At 37.5% G+C, this 12,571-nt stretch overlaps 1 protein-coding gene across 2 annotated transcripts in view; it reads right to left on the bottom strand.

Annotated features, from left to right (window-relative positions):
- Nucleotides 1–12,571, bottom strand: part of csmd3b (CUB and Sushi multiple domains 3b) — a 421,680-nt gene that overhangs the window by 134,422 nt on the left and 274,687 nt on the right. For both annotated transcript variants that reach the window (XM_085261673.1, XM_085261674.1), the window contains exons 7-9: nucleotides 4,382–4,459; nucleotides 420–507; nucleotides 148–272 (exon numbers count right to left, since the gene is read on the bottom strand). In XM_085261673.1, coding sequence (XP_085117799.1) covers nucleotides 148–272; nucleotides 420–507; nucleotides 4,382–4,459 — 291 coding nt within the window. The remainder of the gene's footprint in view (nucleotides 1–147; nucleotides 273–419; nucleotides 508–4,381; nucleotides 4,460–12,571) is intronic.

The raw sequence follows: 12,571 nt of genomic DNA, 5'->3' as shown, positions 1-12,571 counted from the left end.
CTGACTGACCACAGTTACACATGCACATGGAGTCACCCATGGACAGTTAGCAGGTTTCATATTTCATATTTGTGATTACAGCAGATTTCTGTATGTGTGCCTGTGATGTATATGCTGGTGTGGGTACACAAGGAAGGCATTTCTTACCTTTGCAGACAGGTCTGTGGTCACTCCATGCTGCAAACACTTCTGCTACTCTCTGGCAGCTGATACTTTTGCTGCCCTGTAGAACATAGTCTTCTCCGCAGCTAAAGTGCACCACACTCCCAATGCTATGCAAAATGGAAAAAAAATAATAACATAGTGTAAGAAAAAAAAGAAACACAGGTATAAAATGTTTATGCTGCAAAGATTCTGTACAGATGTGCATTTGTGCATTTCTGTTAAAAAGCAACTACGCCAGTGTTTTTCAATTGTACCTGAAGTCATTGCCATGGCGTTTTCCATTCTCTGGCTCTCCTGGGTCTGGGCAGGAGTTAGAAGCCTGTCTCACACCGCCTTCATTTACTACACAGAGAGACAGACAGGTGGAGAGCCGAGGAAACACGGTTTAGATGAAGACAGACAGAAGAAGTATTTGGTTCACTGGATTCCACGAGCAATCTTTCTCTGAAGTAAAGGTTTAGTTTTCTGACTGCTATACATTATGAAACTCATTTTTATGCTCACATAAATACACTGTAATTCGAAATTTACCATCAAATCAACATGGTACTGCTTCAATGCGCCCTCGCATCTGTCATTCCTCTGAATGACAGATGTGAGGGTGCCTTTAGTTTTAGCTTAGGAAATCTGCCTGCTTTATCACTCATTCGCTTTACAATCAGCAGCGAAAGAAAAAAAAAGTTCGACCAGGAGATAGCCTAACAGACAGGCTAGATGGTGGGGTGGGCTGTAAAGGATGACACAGCACTCCAGACACGATCTTAATTCTCTCACAGACGAGCTAATCTTGACAGTAACCCTCCAAACATCACAGAGGTAGAACAGAGACAACAGACAGGACTGCACAAACACTTTCAGACTGCAACATCAGGACAAACGTGGATCTGACAGGATGAATCTTTACTCAGTATCTCTCTTTAATTATAAGACTGCTGTTGTACTGTTTTTCTTCTGTTTTTTTAATCATTTTCCTTTTGTCTTTCGGTCTGTCCCCTTTGCCCCCATCTATGAATAAAATAACCTCATAGCAGACCGTTTAGACCTTCTTCTTTGTGCAGCAACAGTTTTACTTTTTTTAAATGAAACACTGCTGCTTTTTCTGTCCCAAAATAAGGGACGCACCACGTGCCACAGAGCTGTTTCTGGTACATCGCAGCAAAGCAAAAAGTATTAGTAGTAATACGGTATCTTAATGAGCTGCATTCCATTGATGTTCTATTTCGACCCACGTGAGAGGATATTTCCTTAATGAGATCAGGGTGAGGGTAAACTTATTTAATTTACCCTCGAGTTTCTCACAGTTTTTCATTCAGACCAGTGAATACAGAATTAGGCCCCTCTGAGGATTTTTGAGTTTTTTTCTTCTGCTTCTTCCCAGTCTGTCATCCTTTCGTAATGTCTAGTGTCAGCAGAATATTACTAGAGGCAGAAATCAGCCTGGTGTGCTTATTTATTTCGGCTATAGAGCAAATAAAACAGCCCGTGGTGTATTTTGATATTCAAATGCAAGGAGTGATATTCAATTTAGAGGGAATAATAGTTTAGTGTGGTATAATAATCAGTTTATTTTTAAAGCATAGAGTAGACAACAGTGCGGCACTGTTCTCTTGATTACTAATTTCATTAGGATGATTAAATTACGAGTGGAAGAACATAATTCTATTTGTGTTATTTGGATGATGAATATAATATCAAAATGATTATCTTTTTTTAACTTTGCATGTTTTGGTTTTGTATTTTATTTATGTGTATAGGTTTTGCTGCTCTAATTAGTCAGCGTCCCCCTCATCTAAAGAAAGGCTCTTTGCAATGAACACGGGTTAAAAAAAAGAAAACGTCCTGAATTTGCAAGAAATTTAAACAAGTTTTCTTTACTCAAGAACGCTTACGAAGTCAACTAGTCTCACTGTTTTGAAATTAAAACTCCCTTGCCACGTTGTTTAAGATACTTTCTGGTTTTTTTTAGTGTTCTGCACTGACTCTTGTTGTAAGACAATTGCTGGTGAAAACTGATAAAAAAACAAAAAAACAAACTTTTCTCTTATCTTAACCCCCCCGCAAAAGCCAGACAACCCAATTAGGTGTGACAAACACTGGCCAAGTGATAATACTGCCCATTTCTGTTTTCACATAAACACCTTCCCACCCAGGCTGTCTGGGCTATCTGGCTAACATGTATGTACATGTGTAGTCTGTATCAACAAACCCAGCAGGTGGTTGGTGTGCAGCTCTGTGTGTGTGGATTTGTTAGAGTAGATACTTTGTTGCTTTGTTGGAGCGGCTAATTTGACCATCTGGACTATTAACAGTACAACAGAGGGACTGGTTACAGTATCAGTTCTGTGTACACACAGACAAACACACAAAGCCCACAAAAGTGAACCCACAAACATATACATACATGCACATATACAGAACCACATCTAAGCGCACACGCATGGGCACAGACTGACACACAGACAGGCTTTATGCTTCACTGACGAGTTAAACCAGTTAGAGAAGAACAAATTAGCATCTGAACCAGTCAGAGCCAGACTAATTAACATACAGTACACATTCATATGTGTAGAATCAAACCTCGACCATGGCTCTCCAACCTGTCAAGGAAACTGATGGATCCGCGATGTGCCGAGCCACCACGCTGCGCCTAGCTCAGAACATCGCCTCCCCATCAGCTCATACAGTATTTAAGGCAATTACACACAAACATACAATCACATAAACGCAAGCAAATAAGGAAAACGAGCAAAAAAAAATCAGTGATGTTTAAAAATTCATAATTATCACTCATGCAAACTAATTAACAAGAAGCAAGGCCATCATCTTGGTGTTTTTGCACGTACGGTATTAGTCTCTCGCTCTCGTATTAACACTTATGTGCACTTATCTTCTCATGTCCTTATAGTGTGCAAAAAAATGCATGACTTTGAACCTTCATCTGCATATTTGTGAGTCCATGTGGGGTGTTTAGACTAGGTGGCAAACATAAAAGTATATAACCATCAACACCATTATAGCACACAGATAACTAACCTTCAAAGAGTTGCATAATGTCTGTGCGTACGTGTGTGATGTGAGATGACCGAATAGAGACGCTATAGTAAAGAAGTGTGAAAGAAAGTTGGACTTACATAAAAAATAATGTATGTATCAAGTTAAATGTTGAAAAATGAGCTCTATTTGCTGGTAATAGCTCTGCTTTTTGTGCATATTCATAGAATGTTGAAAGTTATAATTGTAGAGAAAAATGTAATCATGTAGCCAAATCGGTATTACAGTGGATGAAATGACAAAGGAACCATAGTTCCCTTCGGGATGCCTATTGTGTTAGTTTCCAAGGTGACTTATTCTTATATGTGGGTATTTCAAGTCAGAAGGAACTGTGGTTGCCCACCAAACAAGTGCACTACATTAACAGGGAAGCTCTTATACTTATTATGAGTGCATCCTTGTTATTTTAGAAAGGTTCTAGATATAGACTGCAATATGTAATGGCAGTTTACCTTTCTACCAAATCATCACACATCATGACATAATATATTTTATAAAGTGCAGAAATACATGAAATTGTCTTGGGAGATTTTTTATAAACCCAACAATGGGCTTGAGACCTCAATGATTCATTTATAAAGGTTTGCAGGCTGTGAGAGAAGAGAAGAGAAGAGAAGAGAAGAGAAGAGAAGAGAAGAAGAAGAGAAGGCAGGAGTGGGCGGTAAACAATATTAACTACAGCTGATTCACATTCCTTGAGCCTAAAGCAAGACCAAAACAAACCATGATTAAACTTATCAGAACAAGCAATGATTAACTATATCAAAGCAAGCAATGAAGAAGTGGGACAGCATGACCAAAATGCATATACAAAATATCAAACAACAAAAACACGCAGCAGTCACAAAAGCATGGCTCTTGTAAAGGCTTTCCAACACATTTGTGAGTTTAAAAAGATCTCATTTTCACATCAGGGGTCAATTTCAGCATTATGCTTTTGTAAATTGTTGCAATCAAATGTCATTTAATAAATAAGAAACACCATTAATTTTGTATTACGAATAATAAGAAGCACAAATGTGTTGAACATAATAGCCCTTATTAAGAGACAAACTTAACAAAAGTAAAACCAAATTAAAAAACAAACATAAAAAAGCCAGTCCAAGCTAACCAAGCCATTGCAAGTTAGTTCATTAGCCAAAGGGACATTAAGATGTTAACTCACATATTGAAAACTTGTTGGTGGAGTCTTTGCCAGGGAATAATTTAACGCCCCGCGATTTAAAATCTACTGATCGCTTCACTGCAGAGGAGAACAGAAAACAGAAAAGAGAAGGAAAATCAGAACAGATTGGATAAAGTGGGGAAAAAAAATTTGACCTAAAAAAGGATTTTTTTCTTTCTTTTAAATGGCAGATTCTTCTCCCTCACAAAACTGAGAGAGAGAAGAGCAGAGCAGAAAAGAAAGTTACAAATGCAAAGTAAACTTGAAAAAATGGTGGAAACACACAGCTAAGGGGGCAAGAGAAGGCGAGAAGCCGAAAGGGGAAAGAAAGTTGGAGAAATGGGTTCAACAAAAGCACCATTCAGGATTTTTTGTTCATAAGAAGCTTAATCTTTCTCTCTCTCTCTGTCACTCAGACACACACATCAGAAGTGAGGTTGTTTTTGCCGGAAGCCCCATCATATTTTGAACAAAAGCTGGTAAAGGAAAATTGCAGCTTTAATCAAAAGGACAATGATGCAGCTCTGTAATCAAAGCATTCCGATAATGGCACGTTACAAAATAGATGGTTCCTTTAATCAGAGTAACTCCCAGACAAGAAGGAACAAACTGAGGGATCCCTGTCGGCATGAGCTCTGTTTTCTAACACTGGTGACATCATTCGATTGCAAGGTTGGCGATGTTGTGCATGTGCATTAGTACAGTTTAGAACATATGATTACAAGGTATAGATGCAAAATTAATGGGTTAATAATTGATTTTATAAAATAGTAAAAAAATCAAAACACTACGCTAATCTAATTTTGTTAAAATAAATGAACACATTATCAACATAAATAATGAAAACACAAATATATCTTGTCCTGAATGACAAAGTACAGTGACAAATCACTTTAATGAATGTCTGATAGAGCGGCTGACAGATATTGCTGTCATTAAGACTTGACTAATCCACTGAAGGATGACAAATGGCGAATGAATTAATGTTCAACAATTATCCGAATGCTATACTATACAACGATTACACATACGCACATATAGCACTGCTATTATATTAAAAGCAGTTCTATCACATCATGTGTATTTTATGTCAGCAATAACCCCAACATTATTCTCTATGTAGATACATGAACATATCATGCGTCAGTGATACATGCCTGTGTTGTCCATACTGATTAATGCTCCAGGGGTGTAATATTGTGTTACCGTACCAGTAGGTCAATTTCAAGTGCTCCAAATGATAGTGTTGTATCCACACCAAGAGTCAGAGATATCAATCCTTATTTGCAATCAATGCTAAGCACTTACTTAATCTTAAAATATGGATAATATGGTCAATACATTCTCTAAGCTGGGTAAAAATAATACTGTATTCATGCCATTAACACATTATTACTCTAAGTCTAAACACCAGCAGACAAAAATATGGGCTAGATGAAATGGCTTAAAATAATTGTTTAACTTAAACATCTGCCACACACAGGCCTTAAGACCAGTCAGGGATCCCCATGTAACCACTGGTTGCTAGAGAAAAGTATGTAGTTGGCAACTGGTTGGCAAGAGGTTGCTGGAGGACAGACTTTTAAATTATGTATCAATATGTCAAACTGATCACGAACAAATGTCCGTTTTCCCTTAAATTTTAGAACACTTTGTGCCATAAATTCTCTCGTTAATGAGACTTCTCCAAGCAAATGATGTCTCAGAGCTGCCTAGGGCTGCATCTGTGCACCGCACATACATAAATGCAAAAACACTGACTTCACAGCAATCCACCTACACAAAGAGTTTCATTTATTATTCCTGACAGCAGATTCATAGCTGTTTAAGATGGGGGTGGGGTGGGGGGAGGGAGGGGGTTCTTGATATCTGATATAATAGCAGCTATCACTTAGATAAAAAAGCAGATTTTATAGTTTTTATTTATATAATATAATCAGCAGTGTTTTCATGAAACCCCCCATCTTCCTAATATTTCAAAGTCGTTATTTTTTTTATAAATATTCTGGAACAACAGCTGCATTTTATGATGAGAGTGAAGTGAATAAATTTTCCATTCCACTGCATACAGACATGACATCAAAGATTTAATGACTTTTTCTGACATTGGGTGGTTTATTTGATGCAGAAAAGTCGTATAAACAGTATAAAACACAAAAGGGATAAGAAACAATAAAAGTGCAGAGTTGGCGTTACTGCCTTCATTTAAAACTGAGGTTTGAAAATGTCCTGATTGTCATAAATTAAGAACATTAACTGGCAAACTCGTGCTGCTTTTGACAACTGGGGAAGTTGCAAAACAGATCAAAGTCTTACAATCAGGCTTGAAATGCATCCTCTTCGGTTTGGCAGCCGAATATGGGAGTCTGGGCCAAAAATAGTTAAAAGTCAAATTTGTTTTTGCCTATGTAGATTCATTCAGTGTATCAAGCCCTGTTAATATGCATCATAAAACCTGTCCTGTGTGACTATGTATCAAAGTTAAATACGCCCATGTTAATATTCTAGCCTAAAAGCAGCAGCTCTACTGCAAACAACAGATGGAAGGGGCAGATGCATTTATGTAAACCATATTTATGAAGTAAAGTATTTCATATATGGAAAACTATATTCAACAAGCAAAAGCACAACCAAGAGCTCAGCTTAAGTTTCACAGCAATAAATTAGATGCTGAAGCTACATATACAAAAAAGAGAAGGAAAAAAATCAACCGAACCATGTTGTGTGGGTGTGATGTAGGCCTGATGCTTTTCAGACCCAAGTTAAAATCTTTTTTTTTTATTCCTTGAGCACAACAAAAATAAATACGAAAAGCTACAGCTACCTTGTGCAGAATCCAGATCAATGAGTCACCATTTTTTTTTTTAACATTACCAGTCTGTTACCTACAACACTGTTTGTTTTTCCTACAGTAGTTCTTAAAACTGGTAGTGTGGAGCAGAGAGAGTCTCTGTGCCAATGATTCAGACAGATAGGCATCGAGCACTTTGAATTTACCAGCTTTGGACTAGATGCTCATCTCGGGTATTTTAATGTACCTGCATGGGAAAGCAAACATTTACCGTTGTCTAGACTGAAAGCTAGGATTTATAACATAGATGTATCTGTGCTTGTTTCTCTACTCAAACGTTCCCATGGTTAATGTGAGAGTGAATGAGGAATTTTAAATAAAACTCACTGAATAAAAAGTCAAATAGGAGGTGATGTAGCTGACATGTACAAATGACCAATAAATAAAAAAGACCAGGTAGGCCGAGCCTCTCAGTCTTTAGCGCCAAGGCTTTGGAATAGTCTCCAACTCCAACTACGCTTTGCTGACTCTGAGGAGTCCTTTAAAAAGCAGTGAAAATAATTTTTTTAAATAAAACTTTCTGTTTTCTTTTCTGTATCTTGCATTTGTGTTGCTATTAAGTATATTTTTAAGTTATAATGTTACCCTTTGTTATTCTGTGTTGCTGTACAGAGCTTTGCGCTTGTGAAAAGCACAGCAAATAAACTTTATGGTGCAAGACAGATTGAAGTAGTACCTATTGTAATTAGAAATTGTTAGATTTTTAAGTGCTGAATTTTCATATATGTGAAGAACATTTATTTGAATTCATATGTTTAATAACAATAGCAATTGCACAGTAAGTAAAATAGGTGGCCTGAGTGTTTGCCTGTATTAGCTGGGCACAAGGAAATAATCGAAATATTGATTTGGCAGAGTTGGTTGGTAATGCTGATTATATTCTTCTCCCTACACCTAGTTAATAATAATTTGAATATGCTCAATTAAGGAGCGTAATTAGAAGGCGTGAATAATTATCAGTACTGTAGAATTGCTATTTTGTAACCACAGATGAGCAATACTATTACATCACCAAAGTGAGTCTACGCAAACAACTGACATTAATTCAACAAAGTACATTCCTAGCTAGCCTTACAGTAATGACCCCAGTGCTAACAGCCCCTTTGATACAGGAACAGCAGAACACCAACTCAATAATGAAAGCCAGCACTGGTAAAATGCAAGCTCCCACAATAATATAAAAGATGATTAAGGAGTAGTTCATAGATTTATGAGCTCATATGATCCCCCTGAGGCCAGCAGTGTCTCTGTACTCAGTTTGACTAATGGTTCTTAAGCTAAGGCTGACAAGAAAAAGGATTTGGGGATTTATTTACACAAAAACCAAATTGTACGCTTTACATGTGCTAAATGCTCTCCTCTTCCTTGGCTGTAATTATGCAGAGCACTTAGAATTTCAAGATGTGTGCACTTGATCACGAGCAGGTTTGAGACACTGCAAGAGTCATATCAAAGGTACCATGCAGTCAACAATATCAAATATGTCAACCTCCCTGAGGGGTATACTGTTTCACTGCTAGAGTTGACTAATGTTTCTGCACCACGGGTTGACTGGAGTTTCTTTTGTACTGATTGACTTATTTTGTTGTCATAGCACTGGCTGACTGATAATGCCGTCAGTTGTTCATTAAGAGCCAATCACAGCCCTGCAGACACAGAAACTCATGAATACGTAATGAAGAGAGATGATGGGGGGATGTGATTGGTGGTCTGTGCCGTGGGGAAGGAAACAGATTGCTCGTACCTGACACGTGCATAGACAACGGGCAAACAGGCGTGCACACAAACATATGCTTAAATCTAAGCAGACGCGCAAACTGCCACGAGACATCGTCATACAACAGACAGATTTGTCAGCTTAAGCTGGACATTTGTACAAACAGGAACGCACACTGGTAAATCCAAAGAATTGCATACAGAGCAGAGGACAACAGAAATGGTGAGAATCCACACACACACATGCACACGCAGAAACCAGACGCACATTTATACTCTTAGCACACACACAGTGACACACATATTCTCAGCCAGGTGTTGAAGGTGTAAGGTTAGACATTAAAGCACAGAGCCGTGCAGAGAAGAATGTCAACCGAATACTTAATTAATAATTTAACACTTCAATATTTGTTAAACATCACCTATGCTTGAGGCCTTACTTTCCCTATTGGATTGGGACAGCTTTAATATAGAAAGACTGAACAAAGAATCATAAAGAGTTATAAAACAACAGCAAATAATGGAGGGGAAATGCGGGTAAAATAGCGCACATCTTGTGCTCCAACAACAAAATTAAACATTTCCAGTAAGCAAAAAGGCAATGAAGTGTATGCCTTGCCACAGTATATTGGAATTACGGTGCTGTTTCTAAGCAAGTACAGAGACACAATCTCTCTACAGCACAGTACAAACAGGAGGAGGGAGGATAGCTCAAAATTCCTCATTCACTTTACAGGCTAATCGCAAGAAACCAAATAAATAACTATGGTAGATGCACCTTCGCAGAGTTTTCTCAGATTTAATTGGAATTGAACTGGGTTACAATTACATTTCAATTCAAGAGGGATCCTGCTAAAATGGATAGCCTTTCTTTATTTTTTGTAGCAAAAAAAAAAAAACTGTCACAGGTTGGGGTTGGACTTAAAATCCCAATAAAGTGCAGAAACAGGAAGATTGTGTGACATTTTCATTATGCTGATGCAGGAGTTAAAAATGCTTTCTAAACATTAAAATTTTGGATGCAGAATCAGCCTATTGATTTAGAGGTGCTACCTAGAATTCAAACAGCCAGGGAAGGTCAAAGAGAGCAGTCACGCAAACACTCTCCCTCCGTTATGTCTTGAGGATTCATCTTCATGGATTACTCACGTTATACCTTAAACAAGCTAAACTGGCTAATTCCCCAAAACTTAGGCACAACATTTCCTGCAGACTACAAAGTGGGGTAGTCTCTTGTGTTTTGCCATGAATATAGGGGTCTTACTGTTACTGAAAGCTGCACAAGTTCAGAATTAGAGCTGATTAGAGCTTCTAAACCAAATTAACCTTCTACAGACTTTACTGTGGCATCGTGGTTTGCCTCCAACAAATATCTCTAGTCTTGGTTAGGCTTTTTCATTCGTCTCATTACTAAATAGAGCATCTCGAGGAACAAAGAAAATAAACACACCTAGCCATAGTTTGGCAGAAGTGTATGGAAAGCCAGGTTGTCTGGAAGCCTTTTTATGATTGTTTGGAATCTGTCATTACAAAAATTTGAAAATGCACCAATTAACAGTGTGATACCCTTGGACTCATAGTCAATTTTATTCTGGCAAAACAGAAAGTACCATGTGCAATGATGAAAAGAGGGGAAAGAGACTCAAATTCAGAATCGGGGCAGGTGCGAGCATGTCAAAGCAAAATTAGCAGGAACAATGAAAATTCATGTATGCAGCACATTTAGAAATGATGGTATGGTATGGACTCTCAGATCACCTTCCCCATGAATCAGACCATTTTAGTAATAATTAGCTTCGCCTCTGTTTTGTGTGTACCTACCCATTTTCCTAATATTGTGAACACATTTTCTTATATGTTTAAGATATTTTAAAACGGGAGCTACTGCAGCATTGTCAGGATCCTTCCACCCTCGCTTTCTAAAATGTTAATGCTCATTAATAAGAGTCAGGCATTACTTCTCACTGTTCAGACTGAAATTTGTACAGTAAATGGAAACCCTGGCAAGTATTCAATTCACTCGATGGCTTGCCGACGGGCTTGTGATTGGCTGACCGCCGACAACATTAAACATATGATTAACTGGATATGGATAACTTTGTGAATGACAATTAGTCTACTTGAATCTAGCTAGTTTCTATATTGTGGAAATATAATATAATAATTTGTTTCAATGGGCTAACTGAACTCTTATATGTTTTATAAGTTCTTGCTGCTGTTGGAATTTATTAAGATGAAATTATAAAATCATAAAAATGTTGAATGAGAGTAAATGTCCTGAAAATAGAGTAACTAAACAGAACTGCTTTGGCTGCAAAGCCAGTAACAATAGGTAGCCTACTTTCCTTCGTTTCCTTAATGTGGCTTTTGAATGAATGAAGACAAAATACATTCACCTGTTTGTGAAGAGTGGGTGAGTCAGGAGTCTGTACTTTTTTGCTGCATTTCTTTCCTTTTCTTGCATGTCAACTCCCTTGCTTTGTATAGATTGCCTTGGAGTAGCTCGGTACTCCAAGGCAATCGTTTGAATGGATTACTGAAGCATGTAAATAAATGATCAAATGCAGCTGTACCTGGAAGCTGGATCATTTGTTTTTCTAGGAGTGAGCCAACTGCGCAGTCCCCTAGCTTAGCCTCTCAGTGGCTGAAATGGCACAAAGTCATTATGGTGCCTATTTTGCATATTAGCAAGAAATAAAGAAAACAAAATAAAAATAAAACCAATAAATAAATAAAAAGCAAAAAAACAAAACAAAAAACCTTGGCTTGTCTATGCCATGGTGAGTTGGTAGACTACATGCAGGAATGTATAATAAAATTATGAAACACGTAAAGGTTGATGTAGAGGTGTGCAATGAGTGACTGCTATTATAAAACATTAATTGCACAGGTTTATTAGACAATGTTAATAACTCTGTCAGCTGGATTTTAAGCCCCGTTTGGGCCTGAAATCCTCAACACCCATGTCAACTCCCTTGCTTATACTTTTAATTTCTATAATGTGTAGAAATTAAGGAGAACTTGTGCATAAATTAGGCAGATGTACAGTTTTGAGTAATTACGGTTTAATTATTTTAGCCTGCTGAGAAAATGCAACATTTAGAAAAGACAACTTTGCAAGAAACAGGGCTCAAATTTTTCATATTTGGGTAGAGGAAGAACCTTTTAACTTAAATTCACCAAGTGGCAAGGAAATATGAAGTGGACTAATATGTTAGCTGAGTGGAGATCCATCATGTTACTAAGCCCTGTTACTGTGGTACAGTCCAAACTAGTCCCTGCTGGTCATTCATTCATTACATTATATTGTGCAGTAATAAGTTTTAGATGACAAGACCATTTGCTTTACAGTAAGTTAACACCATGACTTTTCCCAGCTTTTCTTTCAAAATCCAATCAAGTACAAAACTTAGATGTTAGAAATTAAAGGGCAGCATTGTCATCGTTATTGTTATGTAAATATTGAACTTGTTAGACTTAACACTTTATGTCTATAGACATGTAAAAAGGTAGAACTAGCTGCTGTCTTTGACAAACTCTTTGAGCACTGTCTTAACTAAGCAGTTATTATAAGCTCCATATTTTTGTATTTGATGCATTTGTTTGTGGCTGACTGACTGTAC

The sequence above is a fragment of the Mchenga conophoros genome, linkage group LG22 (genome assembly GCF_057382185.1).
Source record: "Mchenga conophoros isolate Kocher_MC1m ecotype Shallow Benthic linkage group LG22, M_conophoros_male_GT1.1, whole genome shotgun sequence".
In the NCBI taxonomy this organism is placed as follows: domain Eukaryota; kingdom Metazoa; phylum Chordata; class Actinopteri; order Cichliformes; family Cichlidae; genus Mchenga; species Mchenga conophoros.
This window is presented reverse-complemented; position numbering and strand designations above follow the sequence as displayed.